This window comes from Cygnus olor, chromosome 1, assembly GCF_009769625.2.
Source record: "Cygnus olor isolate bCygOlo1 chromosome 1, bCygOlo1.pri.v2, whole genome shotgun sequence".
Classification (NCBI taxonomy): domain Eukaryota; kingdom Metazoa; phylum Chordata; class Aves; order Anseriformes; family Anatidae; genus Cygnus; species Cygnus olor.
In genome coordinates, this window is record NC_049169.1 from 274,508 (window position 1) to 300,240 (window position 25,733).

Here is a 25,733-nt window from a genome sequence, read left to right on the forward strand (position 1 = left end):
ACGTAACCTCTCTGCTTTAATGTCTGCTTAAAATAACAAATCTCCTTCATGTTGTTTCTATGTTTTTAAGCTGTCTTTTGCCACTAAAATATGGCATCCAAATGAAATCTTGCATCTGTGCTCCCCTTTTATTTCCATCAAGAGGGTGCTGATGCATGTTTCCCTTGGCTGGCATTTTCCAGGAGCCCACCGTGGGCCGTGAAGCTCATGGGGATGGCAGAGGAGCCCTGGTGCTGCCCTGGGGCTGCTCCTGTAGGGCTGCAGTGCAGGGGGTGGGTGAGCAGGAGACATGCTTGTGCCAGCTGCTCACTGGGGCAATGACAGTGCTGACAGCCAACAGCAGCAGCGTGACTAACTGCATGGCGCAGCTTGGCACTGATTGCTGGGAGAGGGTGAGAGCGAAGAGCCTGTGCAAGCCACCCTGTGGGTGGCTGGAGGATGAGAGAGGCACAAAGCAAGGGGGGACATGGGCTCCTCTTTAGGGAGGTGGATGACTGAGCGGAGAGAAATCTGGCAAGCTGCTGGGGACCCCACGCCTAGAGTGAAGAGCACGGTACTGCCTGCTGCTGCTTCTGTGCCAGGCGCTGCCGGCGAGACTGGTCAATCCAGTGCTATGACACTGACCCTATGCAGGGATGCTCAGGGGGCTGGCAGCGAGGCAGGGCTGGGGTGGGGGGATCATCCCTGTAGCAAGGAGGTTTTGTTGGGTCAACTTGGAGTGGTTGACCTGTCCACAACTGCAGGCGTGTACAAGTTACTCTTACGGATATGAGTGGGCTGTTGTGGGTGTCTCTTCTGCTTTCAGTGCTCCTAGGGGCTGATGCGTTCTGCTGGGAAAGCAGATGCATAGCACCGATCCCTGTATGGAATGGTGCAGACCATGCATGTGTCTTGAAGCATGAGGATGGAATTGTTTCCATATTATTTGTAGTGAGGCCTAATCTCTTGGGTAGTGAATTACTGGTGGGATTGGTTTTTTTGTTTGTATGTTTTTTTGTTGTTGTTTTTTTTTGTCTTCCCTGAGATGCAGTAATTTAAAGTACTGTGAAGAATTAGATTTAGGTCTGATGGGATGGTGGGACTGTGCCTCAGGCTGTGGTATATGTGAAATCTTGAGACCTGTGGCTAACAGGCTCATCTGAATGAGAGTAAAGTACAAAAACATTCAGAGTTTAGAGTCTCATTGTAGGTAGCAGGATATCCTACCTGAAACTTTAAATGCTCTTGATGTATGAGTCTTAACTGACACTTTAAAAAAAAAAAAAAGCAACTCCTTTTGCATGCCAGGCGACTTGTTCTAAGAAGTGGGGAAGCTGATTTCTTGGACTGGCAGCAATAACAAGGTGACTTGGTAAAATCAGTCAGTCAGCTTTAATCTCTTATACCTTTTGGGATCTGAAGGCAGTGACACTTATAATAGATTTTTTTTTCCTCACTGAATTGCAGTAGACAACTTTGAATGGGAGAGCAAAAAAATGCATGTGATAAAAGGGCAATCCCAACATCACAGAATCACAGAATCGAAGGGGTTGGAAGGGACCTTGAGAGATCATCGGGTCCAACCCCCCTGCCAAAGCAGGCTCCTTAGAGCAGGCTGCCCAGGTAGGCATCCAGACGTACCTTGAATATCTCCAGAGAGGGAGACTCCACAACCTCCCTGGGCAGCCTGTTCCAGTGCTCCGTCACCCTCACCGTGAAGAAGTTTTTTTGCATGCTGGTGCGGAACCTCCTGTGCTCTATCTTGTGGCCATTGCCCCTTGTCCTATCCCCACAAACCACTGAGAAGAGGTTGGCCAAATCCCTCTGTCTCCCACACCTCAGGCATTTATACACAATGATAAGATCCCCTCTCAGTCTTCTCTTCTCCAGGCTGAACAGACCCAGGTCTCTCAGCCTTTCTTCATAGGGAAGATGCTCCAGGCCCTGTATCATCTTTGTGGCCCTCTGCTGGACTCTTTCCAGGAGTTCCCTGTCTTTTTTGTACCGGGGAGCCCAGAACTGGACACAGTACTCCAGGTGAGGCCTGACCAGGGCGGAGTAGAGGGGGAGGATCACCTCCCTTGACCTGCTGGCCACGCTCCTTTTAATGCACGCCAGGATCCCATTGGTCTTCTTGGCCACCAGGGCACACTGCTGGCTCATGGTCAACCTGTCGTCCACCAGGACCCCCAGGTCTTTCTCCTCAGAGCTCCTCTTCAGTAGGTCGTCCCCCAGCCTGTACTGATACGTCCGGTTGTTCCTTCCCAGGTGCAGGACTCTACACTTGCTCTTATTAAACCTCATTTGGTTTCTTCCTGCCCATCTCTCCAGCCTGTCAGGGTCTCGCTGAATGGCGGCACAACCTTCTGGTGTGTCAGCCACTCCTCCCAGCTTCGTGTCATCGGCGTACTTGCTGAGCGCAGACACTATTCCCTCATCAAGGTCGTTGATGAAGACGTTGAACAAAACCAGACCCAGCACCGACCCCTGGGGAACGCCACTAGTCACAGGTCTCCAGCCGGACTCTGCGCCACTGATCACCACCCTCTGAGCTCGGCCAGTCAGCCAGTTCTCAACCCACCTAACCGTCCACTCCTCTATCCCACACTTTCTCAGCTTTGCTATCAGGATGTCATGGGAGACAGTATCCAAAGCCTTGCTAAAGTCAAGGTAGATGACATCCACTGATCTGTCCCCATCTACCCAGGTGGTGATGTCATCATAGGTAGAAGGCAACGAGGTTGGTCGAGCATGACTTCCCCTTGGTAAATCCATGCTGACTACTCCTCATAACATTCTTCTCTTCCAATTGGTTGGAGATGACATCCAGAACGAGCTGTTCCAACACCTTTCCAGGGACAGAGGTGAGACTGACTGGCCTGTAGTTTCCCGGATCCTCCTCCTTGCCCTTCTTGAAGACTGGAGTGATATTGGCTACCCTTCAATCTTCAGGCATCTCTCCTGTTCTCCAGGACCTTTCAAAGATGATAGAGAGCGGTTCAGCGATCACCTCTGCCAACTCCCTTAGCACACATGGATGCATCCCATCAGGACCCATGGATTTGTGTGCGTTGAGCCCACTCAGGCACTCCCCAACTACCCTCGGGTCAACCACGGGGGAGCCCTCCATTTCCCAGCCCCTTTCTCCCCCCACCTTGGTCAAAGAGTCCTGGGGGGGAGTCCTTGAAGCAAAGACTGAAGCAAAGAAATCATTCAGTATCTCCGCCTTCTCAGCATCTGCCGTTACCAGTACACCCCCTCGTTCAGCAGGGGACCTACATTATCCCTAGTCTTCCTTTTACTGTTTACATACTTTAAAAAAACCTTCATATTATCTTTTATCTCTTTTGCAAGCTTCATCTCTAGGTGGGCTTTAGCCTTCCTCGTTGCGTCCCTGCAGGCCCTGACAACACTTCTATACTCTTCCCAAGAGGACAGGCCCTTTTTCCACATTTCATAGACCTTCCTCTTCCTTTTGATCTTATCGATTAGCTCCTTGCTCATCCACGCAGGTTTCCTGTCCCCCTTCCCTGATTTCCTCCTCTTAGCGATGCATCGATCCTGAGCTTGGAAGAAGTGCCGTTTAAATGTAGCCCAGCTCTCACAAGCACTCTTGCCTTCTAGCAACCTAACCCAGGAGATACTTCCAAGCAGGTCCCGGAAGAGGTCAAAGTTGGCTCTTCGAAAGTCCAGGGTAGCAATCCTGCTTTTAGCCTTACTTCTTCCACCAAGTTCCATCTTGAACTCCACCATCTCGTGGTTGCTGCATCCCAAGCTGCCCCCAACCTTCACATCCTTAACAAGCCCATCCCTGTTGGTAAGGACAAGGTCCAGAAGCACCCCCCCGCCTCATCGGCTCCTCCACCACCTGTGTCAGAAAATTGTCTTCAACGTATTGTAGGAACCATTTGGACTGCTCGTGCCTGGCTGAGTTGCTTGCCCAACAGATGTCTGGATAATTGAAGTCCCCCATGAGAACCAGCGCCCGTGATCGTGAGGCTACTGCCAGCTGTTTGCAGAAGGCCTCATCGACCACGTCCTCCTGATCTGGTGACCTGTAGTACACCTCCACAACAGTGTCTCCCATACCAGCCCACCCCTTAATTCTCACCCAGAAGCTCTCCACTTGTCCTTCACCCTCCCCCAGGTGGAGCTGGGTACACTCTAATTGCTCCCCCACATAAAGGGCAACCCCACCCCCTCGCTTCCCCAGCCTGTCTTTCCTAAAAATGACATAGCCCTCCATGACAGCGTTCCAGTCATGCGAGCTGTCCCACCACGTCTCTGTGATCGCAACGAGATCGTGGCCCTGCGACCGAATGCAGATCTTGAGCTGCGTTCATGTCTACAAATGAAACGTTCATGTTTACAAATGAAAAATCTGTGCAGAAAAATCTTGGCATTTACCAAAATGTCCACGAAGGACATTGTGTTACCAAAAGAAATGGGGTATTACCACCTCGAATGGGAAAGAAGCAACACATTTAAAGCAATTATTAGCAGTATGACTGACATCAGTGTAGATAGGAAGCATTAGCTGTAGGCAGTGATCTTCACGTGCTACAAATTGTACAATTAGAGAAGACAGCCAGCCCAGGCATGGGCATGGGACAGGGTGTGTGTAGGCAACTGGGAGAAGGAGCAGTGAGAGAGCATCAGCTTGGCAGCCAACACCAGCAGCAGCTCCACAGGTGACTGCCACCAGCTTTTCTCTAGGTGCTGATGCATGAGCAGGGCCATAGTGATGTGGAGGAGATGGCGGCAGAGCTCCAGGGAGCAGTGGGATGTGGGGGATGTCTTAGCCCCACATGAACCTGGGAGCAACCACCATGGCCATGGTGATGCTGGGAGGAGGCATGGGGGCAGGCAGCCAGGGCAGGCTGTGAAGGACCTCGGGAAGAGCTGGGCCACTGGCGTTTGGTATAGGAGTGACCAAGTCTGCTGGTGTGGCATGCACAGCTGCCTTCTTTAAGCCCTTTTTAGGGAGTATCAGTGTATTGTCCTGTGTGGTATTCTCCAGGAGAAGATGGGCTGTCAGCATTTTGGTAGCTGGCAGAGCAGCCATGTGCATACCAGCCTGGGAGCTTCCATTGAGGTTATAGTATCATGGTGCTAGCCTGTTTGCGTTCCTATTTAAAATGTTGTCATATCCCTGAAAATCCAATTAGAGAGCCAAAGGAACTCGTTAATGTCAGCAGTAAGTGCTGGACAGTGAAAGGACTTGCCATGAATAGACAAGCAACTGTGCAGGTGCTGTAAAACAGCACTAACTCCTGGGGCACCATGTGCACTGTGCCTTCTGCCTGTCTGGTAACATTAGCTGAGTATCACCTGGTGCAGGCTGGAGCCTGTGCTGCCTCAGCAGCACTCGGAGCAGCACACCTGCAGCATCCCTCATGGAGGTGTGTGGCCTGTGGGACAGCAGGTGCTGCCCCCAGTCCTCTGCTGAGTGCTTGCCCCTGCCACAGCTTGGACCTTGGGCCAGAGCATCCCTCTGCAAGCTGTTGGTCCCATTCATGCTGGGAGTGCTTCAAAAGGATTTGGAGAAGCACTGAGCAAACCTCGGAGATGATGTTTAAAGATTCTTGTTGTGTGCAGTGAAATTGATTATCTGATGTTTCTGTGGGAATCAATGATGTTTGCTTGCTGCTGTCTGATTGCCTCGGTGAGAACTTGTAAAATGGCTGGTGCAAGGGAGGACCAGCTTCTTCTGGTGACTGTGACCCCACGTCATCTGCCACGCTCTGAAATGTGGATGGTTTGTCTTAATTTTAGCTGCTGTTTGGAGCAAGCCAGGCCCTGAGGAAAGATTAGGCTTTTCTTGATACTAAAATTGCTGGAAACATCAGCATGCCTTTGGCGTTAAGGGGATGTTTTGTCTCCACTCTTGCAGTGCGGCTGAGCACTTGGCTTCCTGTGCGCCCAGCCTGGGCTGAATAGTGAGTGACAGTTAGAATAATTTCTCTGCAGAGAAGAATATCTCATTTATTTTCTTTCATTTCTATTCAAGAGAGAAAGACTTGTTCCCTTGCACCAGTTTCCTCTCAATGAGCTTTTATTTTCTGGAGGGTGTTGATTTTTCTTGTGGTTTTGTGCTAATGAGAGATAATGGGCTGAACACAATGTCCCAGCAGGATGACTGGGACTGTGTCCCTTCCCCAGGAACTTTCCTGATCTTAACCTCAGGCTTGCTTTTGTGAACACGCCTCAGACTTGCTCAACAGTCATCTACTGACATAGGGTGTTTTGGGTAATGATGTGGAAATCAAGCTGAAGCACAAGGGAGAGGTGGCAGAGGTTTGAGCAGAAGCCCCAGTGGCTTCCCAATGGTGGGATAAGGGCAGAGCCAGGTTTGGCTCCTGTCTTCTCTAACTGGGCTCCTCCTTTTCCAGAATGAGGGCAGGGTTCATGGACAGCCTGCAGGAGATGCTAGGGGCGGTGATCTAAGCTCCACTGCAGAGTTTTGGTAGAGACCACAATGGCCCCAGTGCTGGGATGGGAGGGTACTACCTGCCTCAGCCCCTTGTGTCCATCCCCTGCTCTCACCTGCTGCTGGCCTGTGCCAAGACATTGGGAAATCTATTGGACATCTGATGATAAGACAAGGGGCAACGGGTACAAGCTGGAAGATAGGAGGTTCCACTTAAATATGAATCACAGAATCACAGAATCATCTAGGTTGGGAGAGACCTCCAAGATCACCTAGTCCAACCACAGTGAGGGTGAGGGAACACTGGAACAGGCTTCCCAGAGGTTGTGGAGTCTCCGTCTCTGGAGACATTCAAAACCTGCCTGGATGCGTTCCTGTGTGACCTGATCTAGGTGTTCTTGCTCTGGCAGGGGGATTGGACTAGATGATCTTTCAAGGTCCCTTCCAATCCCTAAAATTCTGTGATTCTGTGAAATAGAGACACAAAATGCCCATTAAATCAGCGAGGGGCAGCCATACGCTAGTTTAATTTTATTTGCATAAGTTCTTGTTGTGTCTTGCTTTTTTTCTCCCCAAGGAAGGTTTCCTTCATGCCTCTTAGTATAGTCATTCAAACACACTGATTTGAAAATCACCACAATCTTCACACTAAATATGGTACTTTTGCTCGTGGGAAGATACACTATGAGTGTTTATTTAAGCCATTAGATATCTTTATATAAATATGTTTATGTTTTAATTTGTGCGTATAGGGAATTGGATGTGATGCCTTTACTGGCTTCTGATTTTTTTTTAATATTATTATTTTGATTTGTATCCAACTGTGTTTGGGCAGAAGCTGAAATTCAATTAAAATTAAAGCGGAATAACATTTTAAATAGTGTCTTTATCACTTTAATAAATGTTCCTGGAACGTACTGGACACAGAAGAAGAAAAGTAAATTTATCAGTACACATCTTTTGTATTTAAAGCTGACTGATCTTTTAAACAAAGGGAGATTTGGTTTGTATTAGTGTTTCTCATTACATATTCTCAAAGGTATTTAAGTGACAGAAAATAAGTAAGTATCTGGTGAGATTTCAAAATTGCCTAAGCGATTTAGGCATCTGCTTAGCTCCCCTTGATTTCTGTGGGAGTCTGACATTTGCTCTGTCTCTTCATGTCTAGTCACCTTAATACTTTTGAAAACCTGGCCCCAAATCCTCAAGTTCTTAGAATAATGAGATCTCATTCCTTTCCCGACAGGATTTTATTCATAAACTGGGGGAGGAAAGCAAGCCTCCTTACTCTCTCAGCTCTCAAATCTCCTTTCGGCTTTGAGCGAATCAGTCCAAATTATAAAGAAAGTATCTATGTTTCTAGCTAAATTGAAATGAAAAACAATCTGATAGGAAAGCTTTTCTATGCACCATAAGCTGAAAAAACAACATGGAAGAATGTAAATACCAGCATTTGCTTCTTTGAAAAGTGCTTATAATGTGCCCAGCATGGGATATGGCCGTGACATATTTATAGTTTTTGAGTTGATTTACAAAGCCAAGTATGTTTTGCTTCTGGTTTCAAATGATTCAGAAAAAGCATGCTTGAATTCATGACTATTAGAGGAAGGGCCATTTAATCAATACGGTTTTCTAAATACTTGGAAGTATGGACTTAGCATAAGCTGTCACATGGCAAACGCAGGTTTATACAGCTGTATTTTTGCAAAGAGAGATACCCTTAGTGTAACCGAAATCTTACTGAAACAAAGACATTAAAGCCAGGATGAAGTTGCTGTTAGTTTGGCACTGCTGTGTGTGTCGTGGTTTCAGTTCAAGCTGTTAAACTCCGATCAGCCCTGTGCTGTGTTCCTGGTGTGGTGTTGGTTCAAATGCTGGCTGAATCGTTCAGCTGCACTGCTGGGGATGGGCCACTGCGCCAAAAGAAGCTGAGACTGCCCCGCAGACTGTGGGCAGATGTCTGCCTGTTGTCAAGGGCCCGCATCCCCCTCTGAGCTGGGGCTGCTTGAGAGGCTCCGGGACCGTCCTGCATGCTCTGCCCAGGGATCCTGGAGCCAGCCAGGATGAGCATGGAGTCCCACATGGCATTCTGGTGCTGGAGGCATTAGTCTGCAATGGCCAGGTATGTGAGAGGCTGCCAAGGACAAGAGCGCCTGGATCTTGATGCAACAGTTTGAAGTATGCACTGACCAAAACATCTTAATTCGTAATATCCTGTTCCTTTCCATAATCCGATTTCTGTTATTTCTCAGATCTGGCTATTGGCAGAGTGCTGGAGAGCTCTCTGGGAAGTAGTTGAGTGCCTCCCAAGTATGTGTGCTTCGAAACAGTGGTCTCTCTGTGGTCATTGCAAAATTTTAACTCCAGTGAAACAGTGTCTTTCTCTAACTTTATTCTGGAAAACAGCTCAATTGATTTAATTATGTACCTCTCCATTGGTGAAGAATAAGAAACTGAAAACTGTGTAGTAATATGAAGCTCTGGGCAGCTACACTTGTGAATACTGCTGCTCCTCATGCCTGTAACAAAATTACATGGGTTCCTCTGGTTGCTGCTTTGCTGCTCAAGCACACAGTTCCAAACCTGCTGTCTTTTGGCAGTGAAATGGTGCAAGGTGACCCTGCTCCTGTCTGCTTGTCCCATCTGCTGACACAGTTCACTGCTTTGGTTGTACAAACACATCTTCCAGTAAGGTCATGCTGTAAACTCAATCAGAGATGCCATCTCGGTTGCGATTTTCTTTTTATTAGTCTGTTTCCTCGTTATAATTTATTTCAGATTTGTAAGTGGAGCAAGGCTGTCATCTAATCCTGTGATTAGACATGTGATTCTTGTAACATCTATAATTATGCCTCAGTAAATGGTCTTTTTCATTATCTGTGTTCAGTTTTCTTAGGTATTACCCTTGTTTTCCAAGGTCTAGGACCGAAAGTGGAGAAACAAAACTGGGCAAGGGATGATCAGAAGCTGCTACATTATGTTCTGTCCTCTCTTTGTATTTTTAAGTTTGTGAACTGCAGTGAACTCTTAGCTTGGGCACCAAGATGCACATCTGGAGCATGCTGCTAAGCAGTTATAAACTAATGGAAGAAAATATTTTTCTATTTATTATTTAACAGGTAAAGTCTATGGACTTGACAGATTATTTTTGAAGCTTTGCTGTAGATTTGATGTGAGATCTTGTATAGATGAACATTCTTCGTTCTTCATTTGGAAAGACAGGATAGTAATGGATTTCCCCCAAACGGAAATTCCATGTGGTCACCCATTAGCGCCTGTGTGGTGCACAGGACCTTGATGATTAACAAGCACCTGTAGTGTGAGAATGCACATCCCAGAGGTGAAGGTGCCTCTTTCTGCATTCTCTTTCTGCATTCTCCTTTTACTCATGCACTTTTATCTTCAGTATCTTGCTAAATATAGAAACTATCATTAAAAGTTGACATAGCGCATCATCTTCCCAGTGTCAAAATATGTTTTACCTTCCTGAGCACCTACAATAGTAGAAGTATACACTAGCACACTGCTGATGGATGTAGATGGTCTGGATAGGATGTACTTCTGGGTTGTAAACAACAGTCAGTAGTAGAACCTCAAGAGCAGTTCAGTTTAGTACCTGGGATGTTTGGTAACAACCTAAACCTGCAACTGTAAGAAGTCACTGTTGCATGCACAGAGGTGTGTTGTCTGCCTGAGCAGAGAGCTCACAGAAGAATCTTTCCTGTTCCTAGGGATGTGTATGTCCATGTGCATGGGCAGAGGGTACTGGCACCACGGGGGTGGGCATGGGCTCATCATTGACATGGACTCAGCTCTGTTGGCAAGGATCTTGCTGGGACTGTCAGTCCTGTTCTTGGGTACTGGGGCTTACCATGCATGGAGCATCATCTGTTGGGTTAGGTTAGCATCATCTGCTAAATGGCTGTTGGAAGGAGAAGGGACATATGGACAAACAGGAGTTGAAAGAACAGGGTTCAATCTGCACAATTGGGTGATAGTTGAGAATAGGCATTTTGGGATCACATCCTGGAGGTGGTCGCGGAGTTGTCAGTCTGTGCTGTTGCTGGCAGGTGGCTGTGAGTTCCTCCAGTGTTACTGCACTTGTGCTGATGGAATACTGAAACAGGAGAAAGATTTTTCTTTTAGTTCCTCATGAAACAGGAAGGAATCTGGGGGAGAAGCAACACCGAGTAGCAAGGGTCAGGGAGGTGTCTTGTCATCAGAAAGGCAGCACTTGTGCACTGCTGCAGTTGATGCCAGTTGCACATGCCCGTTTGTGCTGTGGGAATCAATTATGCCATGGGTGCACATTTCCAGCTCCTTCCGCTTCGGGTGACCAACTCTTTTTTACAATTTGAGCAGTTTCCCTCACTCATGTGCACTGTCCTGCTATGGTGCTGGGTCTGTCCTGGTGACCCCATCCAGGCTAGAGAGGCTCTGAGGAACATGAGGGAGCATCTGGGATGTGCGAAGTGATTAGTATGGGGAGCAGAGGATCAGCTGTGATATTGGACATCTCTGGGTAATACCTACTCCTGCCCTTGTGCCCCAGGAGAGCAGTGCAGTACGGGAAGCCAACCTTGTAACTCAGATGTGTGCTTGTGGCTCTGTGCCTCATCTCATGCATGACTGTGGCACTGACACCCCTGCCCAAGTCTGGGTGTCACTGTGGACAGCTGGAGTGAGCCGCTTGAGTACTGGTATGGGTGCTGTGGAGCTGCATCGCTGCAAGGTTTTGCCTGAGCTAATAATCTCTGATGAGATGGAGTTAATGTTGCAGGGGGTGGTGCACTAAAATGACAAGAACTTTATGTATGTGATCTGGCTTGTTTTATGGCATGGGTCTGTGGTGCCAACCTTAGAAAACATGTGCAAAAAATGTTTAGCTTTGCACACTAACTACATAGAGAATTTGGTTAACCAGGTAAACAGCCCAGCATTAATTTGCCTCATCTTTTGAAAGTCTCATCTTGGGGATACTTTCTGTCTGACTTCTTAACGTGGTCTCCTCAGCATGCCAGAGAAAGAGCACAGGTGAACTTTACAGGTCCCAAGTTTGGGGGTTTGCAGTCTCCTCTGTAGAATTGCTTCTAAAAGTATTAACTTTTCCCCTTAGAAAATTAAACTTTGGCAGGAGCAAAATATTATACAAGATAATGCATAATGAAATTTTGCTTAGAAAGTAAGTCATTGAAAAGAATCATAAATGTTTCTGCACTGTGCTTGGTATTTTCAGGTTTTTTTTTCAGCTGAAAAACTTCAAAATGAAATTTGAAGTGAAACACTTTGGAATTCATTTTGTTTCATAAAAGATATCATTCTTCTGTGTCAAATTAAAGGAAAATGTTGAATCTTGAGTTTTTTCCCTGTATGGAAAATCTACTCTGCTCAGAAGCATTCAGCCAGCAGTGCAGTGTTTCACAGGAGCTACAGCTATTCCTTGATTCTTGATTGCAGGTTGGCTGGTTGGCTAAAGCATTTCCCAAAGTCTTCCCTCAGCTGCTTGCACACAATTTTTGGAATGTCAGACACTTTCTAGCCTTCCTTTCCTAAAACTGGCTTCTGCAAGGCTTAATTAAAATCAGCTAAAAGAAAAACAAAAACAAACAAACAGAGACCAACCTGCAATCAAAGATCTGAAAAACTGGACTGGAAATGAGTATTTTCACATTGTAGTCTGTCCAAGTGCTGTCTGCCTGCCTGGCAGAGCTGCAATTTCTAGAGTCTAGAAATTTAATAAAAGAATATATTCATCAAGTATAGCTATCCAAAAGAGAAAAAACGAGGAAAAAACCAGTAACCTACAAACAGCCAGGCAGACTTAGAGTCTTTTGAGCACTCAGTCCCCTCAAGAGAACAAGATTATGTCTCTGGCCAAAGACAGAAAATTACACCAAGAATAAAACAGAATTTCACAGCAGGGAGTGCAACAGCCATACCCATTACACTGTACGATTATAGTCGGTGTTTGAGTAGCTTGATCTTTCTTGAGTGTTTCAAGTTCAACAGGCAGACAGATGATACAGCCTCAAAATGATTTACAAGAGAAGATGCGACACTGCAGTGAGGACACAGACAAAGCCCAAGTGTGCTGTGCCATCATTGGTGCTGCTTAGTGGGTGGCTGGCACTGCACCTTCCATAGCCAGCACCGTGCTGCATGGTTGACAAATGCCTTGATAGATGTCTGGTGATGTGTCTGTGTCACAGCCATGTACAATGTGCGCCTGCCCTCGTGGTGTTTGTGAATAGAAAGCGTGCATTAGCAGAGCGTTGTGGTGTGGGCAGAGGGTGGCTTCCTTGGGATGGTCCAGCAATCCCCAGTCTTGAAGAGTGGGTAGGAAGGACCACATTCCATGTGGACTTGTGGCATATCCTTGAAGAGGGTATTTGCCTTGTAGGGCGTATAGTCTCAGGGACCTGGGAATGAATAAGTGCCCTGGCTTCTAGTGGGTGCTGCACCATTATCCTTGCTGGTTGCCTTGGGTCTCCTGAATGAGGATATTCCTCTGGTGGCTTTTTTCTTCCCATCGGTGTGTTAACACTATGTATTGTATGTTTTCCTGGGGTGTCACGGCTGCAGGCAAATCTGAAGAAGTTCATGGAGTACGTGCAAATGCTAAACGCGGAGAAGGTCTGCAGACTGCTGGAGAAGGGACTGGACCCCAACTTCCATGACCCGGATACTGGAGGTGAGATTGGCCTCTCCAGACAGGGGATGATGACAGGGCAGGGTTGGGGGAAAAAGTGTCCAGGGGATGCAGTGGGAATTTGGGGGAGTGGTTGTTCTTGAAGAGGCATAGCAAATGATAATTTGTCTGAAATGTAAGGTTTGGAAGAGAGGTATATAAGCTGGATTTCTTAGTAGTGTGTCCTGTTATGACACTTGGGTCTTGGAGGTCTTGGGAACATGAAGTTACAGAAGGTGCTTGGCAGAAGAGTGTGTGTGGGGAGGGAAAGATGAATAGTCTGGGAATATGACATAAAATGAAACAGCTGTGGGGCTGTGCATCTTTCAGAGTTGGATTCTGGGGAGGACAAAGCTTTCTCTGTGACTGGCATGTTGGGTGAACACAAAATCTCTTCATGAAGCTGTCAGAAGGTTTAAGAAATGTTTTGGAGGTCAAGAAAATAAAATCCTGGCTTCTGGGTGCCTCATTTTTTTATTTTTATTTTTTATGCACCTCAGAGAGGTCAGGCCTTTGGAGCACAGGCTGTTGGGTTGTCTGCAGGCTCCTGGGAATGAAGAATGAGAATCACAATCCCATGCATTTTCCTTATGGACAGGATCATGAGGGAGGATTCTCATAGTCTTGTTCTGAGAGAGGAGCTACTGTTTTTATTGTTTCTGTTTTAAAGTAATGCACTTTATTGGTATTTAGCATAGAGTTGAACTTCTTTGTGTGAATTATGGGCATGTTTCCAACCCATGAGCAGACTCCAATCTGATGATTAATTTTTTGTGTTTCCAGTTCAGTTCGATGGCTTTTCAGGTTGTTTCTGAAATTCTGGCTACCTCTGTAGGAGGAGTTTTAGTGTGTCCAGACTGTTGTTCCACACCAAGATCAGCTGGCACAGTCTGCTGTCATGCACTCTGTTAACCTCTCTTACCTTCTCAGATAACAGGGCTGCACCCAAACTGCCCCTTGAGAATGGCTCTTGGCCTCTGCCAGCTCTTCAAATGGGAAGGTGAAAGTTGGTTTAGCCAAACTCTGGCAAGAAGCATTCAAACAGTGCACAGTAATGTTTGTGTCATGTAATTTGCTGGTGTAGCCACTCTGTCAGATCTTGCTGGAGTGCCCTGGTGAACAACTGCTTATATGAAAAATGAACTGTTAGTAGCATACAAGCATGATTGCTGATTGCCCTGGAGCATGCCCAAACAGCTCACCTCTATTTCACTTTCGTTTTAGCCCAAGACCTTTCAAGCATTTTGAGTGATGTTTCTTTAAAAAGTCCTATGCTCTTCTAAAGCTGACTCAGCTTTCTGAAATATATTGCAGAGTGCAGTGTGCTTGAGGAGATCATAGAATCATAGAATGGTTTGGGTTGGAAGGGACTTTAAAGATCATTCAGTTCGTACTCCCTGCCATGGGCAGGGATACATTTCAGTAGATCAGATTGCTCAAAGCCCCATTCAGTGGGGCTGGTAAAGTTTAGGATGCTGGGAAAGTTTTGGATCTGATGTTATTTCACAAAAGGGTGGAGGTTTATAGGAACAGACTCTTGCATGCTGCAAAGACTCTTAAATACAGAGTGGGAGGAAGGAAAACAAAACAACAAACCACCTGATCCAAACAGTTATTTGGTTCCAGTTCAGAACTGAAGGCAAAACTGGATTTTATGAGATGTGAAAATAGTGTTGGAGCACAGGGAGTCTTGGACACCTTATTTTGAGCCCTAATTCTTGTGCAAAACAACTTTATTACTGCTTGCTTTACAATCTGTTTTGTGAACGTGACAGAATGACATAAAACTGCTGTTCAGTATTCATGGGTATCTGGACTTTAAGACCAGATGGAGCTATTATACCATCTGACCTGACCTCCTGCATCTCATTGGATCCTCGTCACCTTGTGTGTGTGTGTGTTCACTAAGCAAAGCTTAAACATATTTTCCAGAAAGTCATCAATCTTGATTCAGGGAATAGAGGATCCGTGCTGTACTTTCGTTATTTGGTTAATCACCCTCACTGTTTAAAGTTCGTACCTCATTTAAATTTGTATGCTTCAGCTTCCAGCTGTCGTTATACTTTATCTTCTAGATTAAAGAGCACTTTAGAACCTGGTATGTCTTCACATGAAGGTATTTGTACATGGTAATCAAGTCAACATTCAATCTTCCCTTTCCTAATTAAAGAGGCCAAACTCCTTTAGCCTTCCATTGAAGGTATTTTTTCCAGTTTTCCTGTCACTTTTGAGGTTTACCTGTCACTGCTCCATTTCTAAGGGGTTTTTAAGAAGGCAGGCACCAGACAGCCTGCTGTCTGTCTGCACCATTCATCATGGGCAGGTGCCGTTTTCCCTGTGGGTCCTTGCTCTCTGGTCTCCTGTGGCTGTGGTAGCAGTGGCCTCATTGGGGAGGACCCTGGCAGCTGCACGTCTCTGCGATAGACCTCTACGTCACTCCCTGCAGGGGTTATTTGACCTGTGTCACCTGAAGCATGGTGAAACCATGAAGCAGTTCCTTGTTTGGAAGCTTTGTTTTGGTGAGGCTGGTTTTGCTCCCATTGACTTCCCTGTGCAGCCTGGCTGGCTGATGGGCAGAGCAAGGTGGGAGCACGTCGCTCCTCCCATGGCTGCCAGCTGCAGCTTTGCCCCCTGCACAGGAGGATTTTGCAAAGCTGTGACCACAGGGTGCAGCCATACAGGGCAGCACATTTCCTCCCCCATGCAGTGTGTTCACCCCAGGCTAAGATGGATCCTGCAGGATTGCCATGGCTTTTGTTTCTGGTTCTGGAATTGCCCAGCCCTGATTGCTCTTAGCAATCTTCTAAGCTTTGTCACCTACAAATATGATCAGAGATTTCCATATACATCAAGATAAAGATGATGAAGGTAGTGCCAAGTCCAACACCTTGGAGAGCCTCTTCAACACCCGCAACCATGTTCCCCAGTGACCACTCTGACTGCTTCTCCTTAACTGGGTTTTAGTTAATTTAAAACATGTGTAGCTGACATTTTATACTGCTCATTTTTAATGTCATGTAGGACTCAGCCGAGCATGAGTCTTACATCAATACAGCTATCTGCATCAATCAGACTTGTAATTTACCAAGACAAGAAATTACGTGTGAGTAGCAAGACCTATTTACTGTAAAACTTGGCTGGCCAATATTAATGACAGTGGTATTCTTCAATGCTGTGTCAATTAAAATCCAAATGAATTTTCCGAGCGTTTTTCCAGGATCAGTGCTATTTTTCTGGCTTGTTGTTTTGTGGATCATCTTACTTACTCCTTTTTGAATATTGTCCTGACATTGCTATCTTTTTAGTCTTTTTGAATGTCCTAATATTTCAAAATGTATTAAAATTTAACTTTATTGGCCCAGAAAGACCTTCAGGAATAAGTTAAGGAGGATGATATACAACATTCACTAGATGTAAACAATTTATTCAAGCTCAGGTAGCTCATGCCAAAAATCCTTATTTAGTAATAAGGAAAATAATATTTCCATGGTAGCAAAATTAAAAATAAATTATTGATCATCTTACTTTCTGTATTTATTGACAATTATTCATTATCTGCTTAGTTGACTGGTTTGCACAGGGCATAGGAAGTTATTTTGGTATTATCTAATTTAAACAACAGTAACAAAACCCCTCTCAGTAGTCTTTTGCCATGCCGAATGCAGTTTTCTTTACTGTTATGTCATTTGTTCTTGTTCTTGCCCTTCATTTTCTAATTTTGAATTCATACTGACTGTTATTTCATCGTGGCCTAGTGTTAGAGTCTTTGTAACTGCTCTTATCACTTCACTGCTGACCTGGATGGGGAACACAGCAGTGGTTCTCCTCTTCAATTTATGGAGTAGTATTCCTGAAACTGTTCTTCAAGAATTCCCAGTCACCTTTTACTTTTTCTTTTTAATTTTAAGCCTCCCACGTTTCCTACGATAAATTTCCTAATCTAATTTCCCTTGGTTGACTCCCTTAGGAAGCATCAAATATTTACCTGGCTGGTTGGGACTTCCATCTCTCCCCGTTGTCTTTAGCTGACGAGGCAGCAGCCAAGTGTTTCACAGATTTTTATTCCTTATGTTGAAATCTAAAGTAGCATTTACCTATGTTGGAGCAAAACATTATCTATAGAAAAGCAATCATTTTTTCCTTTTTAGAAAATGAAATGATATTTTTTTGGTCGTTGGATGGGACAGCCAGCATTTGCTCTCAAGTTGAAGTTGTCCTGATAGTGCAAGTGTTAATTTATATAACTTGGAGATCAACACTTAAAGGTTAATTATTTTTTTTTCTTTACTGGTCTGTAATAAAATCTCATGAAGGATATTTTAACTTGTTACTTCAGACACTAATCTACATGAATTTGTGGCCCTGTTCTGAATCATTGCTGGCCATATGATAGATGATGGGATTTTAATGTGAACTCTTTTTCTGGGCCTCCTTGCCCACTCAGTACTTTCTCATTCTTAATGTTCTAAAATGGTGTAATTGTCTGTAGATTTCAGTAATGACAATTATATCAAGATTCTTATTACCAGTAAAAGCAGTCCACATCCTTTTTGCTGTTATACGGTCTCCTAGTACTTTGAAATGAGCAAAGAAAAAGAAAAATCTTCCTCTCATTCTTTGTCAAATGGCCTTAATTACTTTTGACATGGTGCATTTGTGCTGTATTTCCCTCTTTGGAATTGTTTCACTTGTGTTCTTGGTTTAATGTCTTTCTAATTGTTCTACTTATTTCTCAGCCAAGATCATTATCTCACCTCTCTGTGAAGTGTAGGTTGTTGACTGAGAAAATCCTCTAGAATGGGCCAGTGTTCTCTAAACCCAAGTTTAGTAAAACTCAATTTTGCTCTTATGCGGCTGGCTGTTCACTTCTAGTGTTTTCTGAACAATGTCTTCTCCTGCTTGTAAGACTGAAGGGATCCCTGGGATGAGCACATGGACTTTTCTTTCCATCAACTTCCCATCCATGTCCTCATGTCCCATTACTAGTGAATTTCTGTCTAATTTCACAAGCTTATCCAACATTAAAGGAAAATGTTGGGCTGCCCTCACCTTTTGTGTTAAGATGTAACATAAATGAAAGTGCCTCCGTACAGGGATGCAGCATGGGCTGTGCACTGATTCCTGTTCCAGATGATGGTGAAGGGCACCCAGATGCCTTTCAGCTGCCAGCTCTGAGGCAGAGTCGGTGACCTGCACTGGGCACCTCACTCTGGGCAATCTGAGACATCAGTGTGGACCTGACAGATGCGATGCAGGGCTGGCAGGAGACTTGTCTGCTACTCCAAGTAGGATGGGCATCCTGCATTGCCAGGTGGGGTCCTTGCTGGGGATGGCTGCATCCCACCTGTGGGCTGCTGCAGGGTGGGCTCAGCTGTGCTCCATTGAGTTATCCACCACGCTGCTGTAAACCATGCGGGAGCCTATGTACCCATGAATAGGAAACTTAACTTGCGGGCTGAATTCCATGCCTCTGGCTTTGGCTTGAAGAAGACAGTGCACTGTTTTACTGTTCACCTCTCACATCAAACAGTCTTTCTTGATGACTTTTCTCAGGGCCTGAGCATCTCATGAATCTTTGTATAAAATAGGAGCTGATAGTCTCACTGAAAGAAAACAGAAATTATAGGCAAGAAAATAAAATACGTTTGTCTATTTCTGATTTCTTTTCCACTTCTGGCTGTAACAGTAATGATCCTTCTCCTTGGGCTGCCTCTAAGGCTGACTCTTGAGTTTAGCTCTCCAGCCAACTTCCTCTAAGTTTTCATTTATTCAAACCTTATATGGTAGTGTAATGTGTGCTTCTGATCCATATCTTCCAGTTGTCACCAGATTGAACTTCATATGCAGGACTGTCCCTCTCCATTTGTAGAAGGGAAAGCATAGTGCATCCAGCTTGGCATAGCTTTTCTATTTGTACAGTTGGAATAGATCCATACCTGAAAAGAAGGAATGAGTTTCCCTATGGAACTCCTATTTGGCAGTCCTACTTTCCTGATAGGAGTCTTCACAATGGACTCGTTTACTAAACTAGAATTTCCTAAATTTCCGGTTGAAAGATGAAGAGTATGCAGGGATCCTGTGCTGCAGAGTATGAGAGCAGATTTATGGATTGTATTGTCCTATGACAGTATTAGCAGTCAATCATGTTGGTATTGATATAATACATACTGTAAGTTTTAAAAGCTGCACAAATCATAGACCCATAGACTATTTCGGGTTGGAAGGGGCCTTAAATATCATCTAGTTCCAACCCACCTGCCTTGGCGGGGATGCTACCTATTAGATTGGGTTGCCCAAGGGCCTCATCCAGCCTGGTCTTGAACATCTCCAAGGGTGGGGCATCCACAACCTCTCTGGACAACCTGTTCCAGTGCCTCACCACCTTCTGAATGAAGATCTTCCTCCTAACCTCTAATATAAATCTCCCCTCTTTTAGTTTAAAACCATTCCCCCTTGTCCTGTCATTATCTAACTGAACAAAAAGTTGTTCTCCATGTCCAAGTCCCCTTTAAGCACTGAAAGGCCGCAAGGATGTCTCCCCAGAGCCTTCTCTTCTCCAGGCTGAACATCCCCAGCTCTCTCAGCTTTCTTCATAGGAGAGGTGTTCCAGCCCTCTCATTCCTTTAACTAGAAGCCTCTTCCTGTTTCATAATAGTGTTGTTGTTGTTGTTAAGAGCCTTATGCTTTTTTATTTGAACCCTAGGGTATTGGACATACCTGGTGAGAGAGGATTGTTTTTCTATTTATTTTCCTTTAAAAGTTTTCATATTGGCTTTTTACCATAATGTCTGAGGACATTATGGGAGTCGGTTGAGCAATATGATTGATGTGTGTCAGTTGTGATCCTTTTTTGTGGCATCTTGTTCGTGGAGAAAATAAGTATGCATATGTTCAGGATAACATTTTATTTTGGTAAGCTGTAAAGTAAAAATGTTATTGTTCTATGTCATTCCTGCTGTCTTTGTTAGATAAGGGTGATGGATGGAAGAATGTTTTCATAGTTTTATATTCCAGGGGTTTACCCAAGTCTCAGTCTGCAATGCAGGAGGTCTGGTGGAATGAACATGTGCAGTCCCCAAGGTTAAGCAAAGGAGGAGGACATTGGCTTGCCCACACTGGAACACCAAGATTGTAGGATGCAGGAAACCTGGGAAGGGAGAGAGTTGCTGGGGATGAAGACAGTGAAGTCTCATTGTAGGACACCATCTCCTTTCAAGTCCCTCTGGAAGCAGACAGTCTAGAGAGAAAGAAGAGCATTAATTTAATATTTAATATCCCTCTCCAGAACGGGGAAGACCGTAGAACTGAACGTGGCTGTGGATGTAGACTTGAATCCTGCCAAGACTAAGCTGATTTAAAAACTGGCTTCTGTACCTACAGTTCTGGACAGAACCTGACTGGTTTTGTAGGAGCTGCCTTTTTTTATTATGTTTGCTCTTAAAGCCTACCTTCAGTCTGCAGGGAAACCTTCCTGTTGAAGCACAGGAGCCTTCAATGAAGTTCTTACCTCCTAACCCATCTGTGAATCTACAGTGTGCCCTCCTCTATGGTGTGGTGGCTGGCAGTGTTGTGACCTGCTCTCTGAAATGAGGAGTAATGCCACGACTGGGGTTTTCCTTCTCTGGGAAGCCAGGGTGAAGGGCAGGCTGTGCCTGCTGTGGAGCTGTTGCAGGTATGGCTGTGTGCAGAGGAGAGACCTGAGGTGGCAAGCTGGAGGCTGGACAGGAACCAGAAAACTGTGGTTCAGAGAGAAGTTTTTTTCTGCTACTGAGCTACATGAATAATTTCTTGTGGAGACAAAACTTCTTGTGCTCCCAAGGCATCTCATCCATTGGAATTTTGCTCCTGCCACAGCAGGTCTCCAGTTCTGTGGGGTTTCTCCCAAAGGAGGGGCCCATCTGACCAGAGACTTTTGATGTTCCTGAGTTAAACACTGCCAGTGCATTGCTCTTTCTGGTTTGTTACTTAAAGACTCAATGGCTAGTTTGCTGCCAAGTCAAACTTCCCCTCTCCGAGATGCTTCAAAACCTTAGTCTGAGAAAATCTGAAATAAAATTCTTTTATTTGTTGAGAATACTTGTACATTGAATTTTTAACCCAGAGCTTTCAGATTTATCAGTAAAGTTATGGTAATGTGGGCAGCTCTTCAACTAAGATTTCAAGAGAAGGAATAAATAAATGATCATTTTTTCCAGTGCTTGTTATTTAGCAAAGATAGCACTTATGCACAGCAGCTTTTTCTATTTTTAATTTCTCATCTCTGCTTAACAAAATCACTGTAGTAAAACCTTTCTTTTTTTAGTCAAAACAGCATTGCTATCAGCTATGCTTTTTTATCCACTGAGTCTCTAGGATAAGTTTACCAGTGGTATAGCAAATAGGCCCTGACACCAAATGCTTCTTACTGTGTAGCCAGGTCTTTAAAAGCTTGGTTAATTACAAACACCATTTATTCTCCTTCCTCCTACAAAACTGGGGTTTCTTCTTGAACCACTCATTTGCAACACAAGTGGTTCCTTCCTCCCAGTCTGAAGGTGATTTAAAACTGCTTTGCTGATTTTTAAGACAGTGAATACAATATTACTGTCTCAAAGACTTTGCAGTATAGATCCCTAATGAAACTGATTCATCCTCTTCTCAGTTTCTGTAACTTTTTATTCTACTTGTCTTGACCTAGGGAAAAAAATATCACTGCAGAAATTATTTATGGGTCGTTATCCATGACTGTTCAGCATAGGGAATTTAATAGTCTTACCTGCAACCGGCTAGGTTTTCCAGAAAGCAGAGGTTTCCCCTTGCTTGTGAGCTAGTTCGTGTAAGGGAGAGATGTCAAATAACCCTGCCTGAGGTTTCAATTCTAGCAGTTCAGAAAGGGGATCTATCTGTGTTGTAGATAAGAGTGAGACACTTTTGCCCAGTTGTTCTTGGCCATCAAAATACCTGTGTTTACTCTTAGTTTCTCTTTCCAGCATGTGCTGTTCTTTCTCTTTCCAAGGCACGCAACCGCCTTGTTGACAAGTCCTGGTCCAGGATTTGTTGTTCAAATTGTCCCCTGTAGGAAGCAGACATTTCCCTTCTTCTGCCATGATCGTAGCCTGTTTGTATCTCACACTAATGCTAAATTTACTGAAGATGCAGGGAGGTTTGCAGCCTGTCCACACCAGGGTGTTGCATGCTTGTCCTCTGCTGAATTGTTCTGAATGGAACCATTTCTGTGCACTCCACCTGGCGTCCCTGCCTATGGCAGGGGGGTTGGAACTAGATGATCTTTGAAGTCCGTTCCGACCCAGGCCATTCTGTGGTTCTACGTGTTATGGGAGGTTTCCTGAAGTAAGTAGGACGTGCCTATTTCGAGAAATGTTCTTCTGCAGAGTTAAATCCATCTAGTGTACTTTGAATAATGCAGGCTGCACCATAAAATACTGTGTGATTTGTGGTGCCATCCTCACAGCAGAGCCAACAGGAAGGTACAGTGCTGTCTCAGCTCAGTCAAGCACAAAGCTTGGTATCTCCACTTAAGCTGCTGTTGGGAGTGGTTTTAAGCTGCTTGGAGGCAGCTGAAGCGCAGGGACACGTTCTCTTCTCCTAGGTCTGCTGAGGGGGAGAGAGCAGATAAGTGCAGTTTCTTAAACCATCACTGCCCAATTTGCCATAGTTTATGTTTCAGTGTTGCAGGATTGCTGGTGAGATACTCTAGGAAAGATTAACAGTTTTTGAAACAGTTTAAAAGAAAAAGACTTGCTCTGTAGGCAAATTTTAAGGGTGAAAAAACATACTTTAGAAATTACTATTATTCTAAAATAAGACCCAAAGCTGAGTATTAGTTCAGAATGGAGAAATGTGAAAGCAATGCTCAATATTTAACAGGGTTGCAACAGGGGAACAGCAACAATGAGAGGAAATTGTTGCATTTACAAAGAAATTTTCTTGACCGTGTGCAGCAAGACAGACTGTGGCTCAATATGATGTGAGGACAAAGAGCTGCAGGAATAGGTAATTGGGGAGAGATACTTACTGTGCATGGCCGTGCTTTCTGCACCTTCTGCTTACCATTACGGGTAAATGTTTGCCCAAGGCGCTTGGCGCCTGCTGATCTCCTGCTTCGGCTGTGCTGTACTGCAGACTATCTGCTAGCTATGGCATAATGCATTCAAGGTATAAAAGCAGCATTACTTGATTAAGAACCTGAATAACTCACTTTAAAATATGATATGTTTTCTGTTGATTTGAATTTTAAAAGCTGAAAGTTGTGCTTTGGTTCAGCCAGCAGTTGTGGCCTAGATAGGAGAAACACTGGAAGAAATTTCAGTGGCTTGTGATTTGTAAAGTTATGGTTCGTCTCAGTTTAAAGTCTGTTAGTCCAGTTGCTTTAAGCCTCTTTTTTTTTTTTTTTTTTTTTAGCAAACTGGTAGCATCACTTTGAGTTCAATGTGTTATGCAGATTAATGAAAGATGATGTGTTTGCATTCAACTGCAATTGCAGATGAAAGGTCATTTTGTAAGGTTTTTTACCCACACCCGAAAAACAGTACCGTGAGGTTCTACTTCTAGATAGCATTTGTCATAGGCACATATTTCCTATTATTTGTTATATTTCTGTATAGGAACATTGTGTATACCTTAACCCTCCTCTCTAGTAGCTTGCATGATAACTTTCATATCAAGTCCATTGCCATCTCAACTTGAACAGAGACCCTCCTGTTTCCAAAAGGTTGAAGTTAAGTTCTGGAGTATTTTTTTTTTCCTTTTTAACAACAGCAAAAATCTGTTATCTGAATGAAGAGGTGGTTCTTGCTTGTGTTGGAACTGCCTTTGGGGTCTCAGCTTTCGTCGCTGCCTTTGCCTCACCGTGTGAATTCCAGGTCTCGTACCAAACACCGCCTGCTGAGCTGCCGCAGTTTCCTTCTGCGATGTGTGGAGGAACATCCACATTGCCGTACTGTGGCTGTCCCATCAAGCTGTCTCTTTGCTGCCGGCTTCTGGGGTGTGTGTGAATAGCGTCTGCCCTGCCGCCTGAGTCGGTAGGACTGCGCCTGATGCTGGTGGTCTTGTCGGGTTCCGGCTGCAGGAGCTCAGACTTGTTCCTCCACCACGTAGCTTTGTTTGGACGCTGCGTTCACAGAACTGACCAGCCTGAGGATTGCCAGAGTACCTCGTATGCAATTAAAATATAAGCAATGCTTTTCATCCTAAGCTTCTTTTAGTCAAACAAAGAGAACACAGATACAAGACAGAAATGTGGAAAGAACACTGCTTTAAATGCAGCAGAAATTAAGTTTTGCAGGCTTTTCTGGAGCTGTACCTGTTTCCTGCACTGGCTGCCCCAGCAAAGAGCTGTTTGCCTGCATTCTGCCCCCAGAGGTGGTTCGGATCTGTGCTGCACTCACCAGTTAGGCTTGTGGATTGCAGTGGTGCCATTTGCACAAAGAAATCCCCATAGCAGCTTAACAATCACCTCCTCTGCTTCTTACCGCACACTGATTAAAGGAAATGTCCACTGGCAGCTTTATAGGTCCCGACCATGTCACCTGCTGTTGTTTCTTTGACCACTGGTGGTGCTCCCAAGCACAGCTTTCATCTGCTGGCCAAAATTCACTGTTGCTGATTTTGACTGCAGCATTTAATCTCAGCCCTGCCAGGGACGAGACTCACAGGAGCAGCTGCCATGCATAGGCGGATGCTGACTTTGTTGTGCAAGCTGTTTCCAGTAGAGCCGTTTTTGAGTGTAGAAGGGTGTACTGGTATCAAATCACGTTGCAAGTTCACCTGTCCAATAGCCCAAAGGCAAGGAGTTCCACCTACAGCTCCTTCTTACGTGCATTACTCAGTGTTTTACACTGTGCAAAGTACAACATGCCATCTTGCTTGTTTTCATTTCCTGTTATGGATCTCGTGTGTTTATTAGTTAATTACTTTAAGTATATATTTGGATATGCACAGTTCCAAAAATTAGCAGAGTGTAATCATTAAAATCCTAGATTAGATAGAGATTAGATTAGATTTAGTGGACAAATTGCTAGCTGCAGTTAATTCAGTGAATCTTGAAATGCCCAGTTTGGACCTTTCTCAGTCTGGAGTTGAAGATATATATATATATATATATATATATGTATATGTATAATTAAATTTGGTACATTACCAACAGAAACTAAAGGAAGATTTGTTTTCTGTGTCTTTTGTCTCTTTGAAAAGTTTGTCTCATTTAAATTGATATTGAAAAAAGACCACTGATTTAACTGCATGTAGGAATGGAGGAAGATGCTTGGATCAGGGACTGACAAAGATAGTTCACATGCACAACGTGAAGTTGATAGCATTCTCTGAGTATTCATAACAGCACATGGGCCAAATGCATGCCTTCAAAATAATTAAAAATAATCAAAAAGAGGGAACAGATTTTACAATAATAATGGTGTAAAAACAGTAACTGAAAGTTAGTGATAATGAAAATAAAGCAATGATATTTGGCAAAGAAAATAAGTGATGGTCCTTGAAGGACTGTAACCTCACTAGGCTCTCCTCTCTAGTCATTCCTTTGGCTTCAGCTGGAGGTGGCCATAGCTAAAGAGCTGGGGCATGAGAGTTGGAGAGGTGCAAAGCAGTTGGTTTTGGTATTGGTGAAGTGGAGGAGAAAGG

General features: G+C 44.6%; 1 protein-coding gene across 1 annotated transcript in view; it reads left to right on the forward strand.

Annotated features, from left to right (window-relative positions):
* Positions 1–25,733, forward strand: part of SHANK3 (SH3 and multiple ankyrin repeat domains 3) — a 385,179-nt gene that overhangs the window by 64,328 nt on the left and 295,118 nt on the right. The window contains exon 6 of the mRNA XM_040544765.1: positions 12,992–13,100. Coding sequence (XP_040400699.1) covers positions 12,992–13,100 — 109 coding nt within the window. The remainder of the gene's footprint in view (positions 1–12,991; positions 13,101–25,733) is intronic.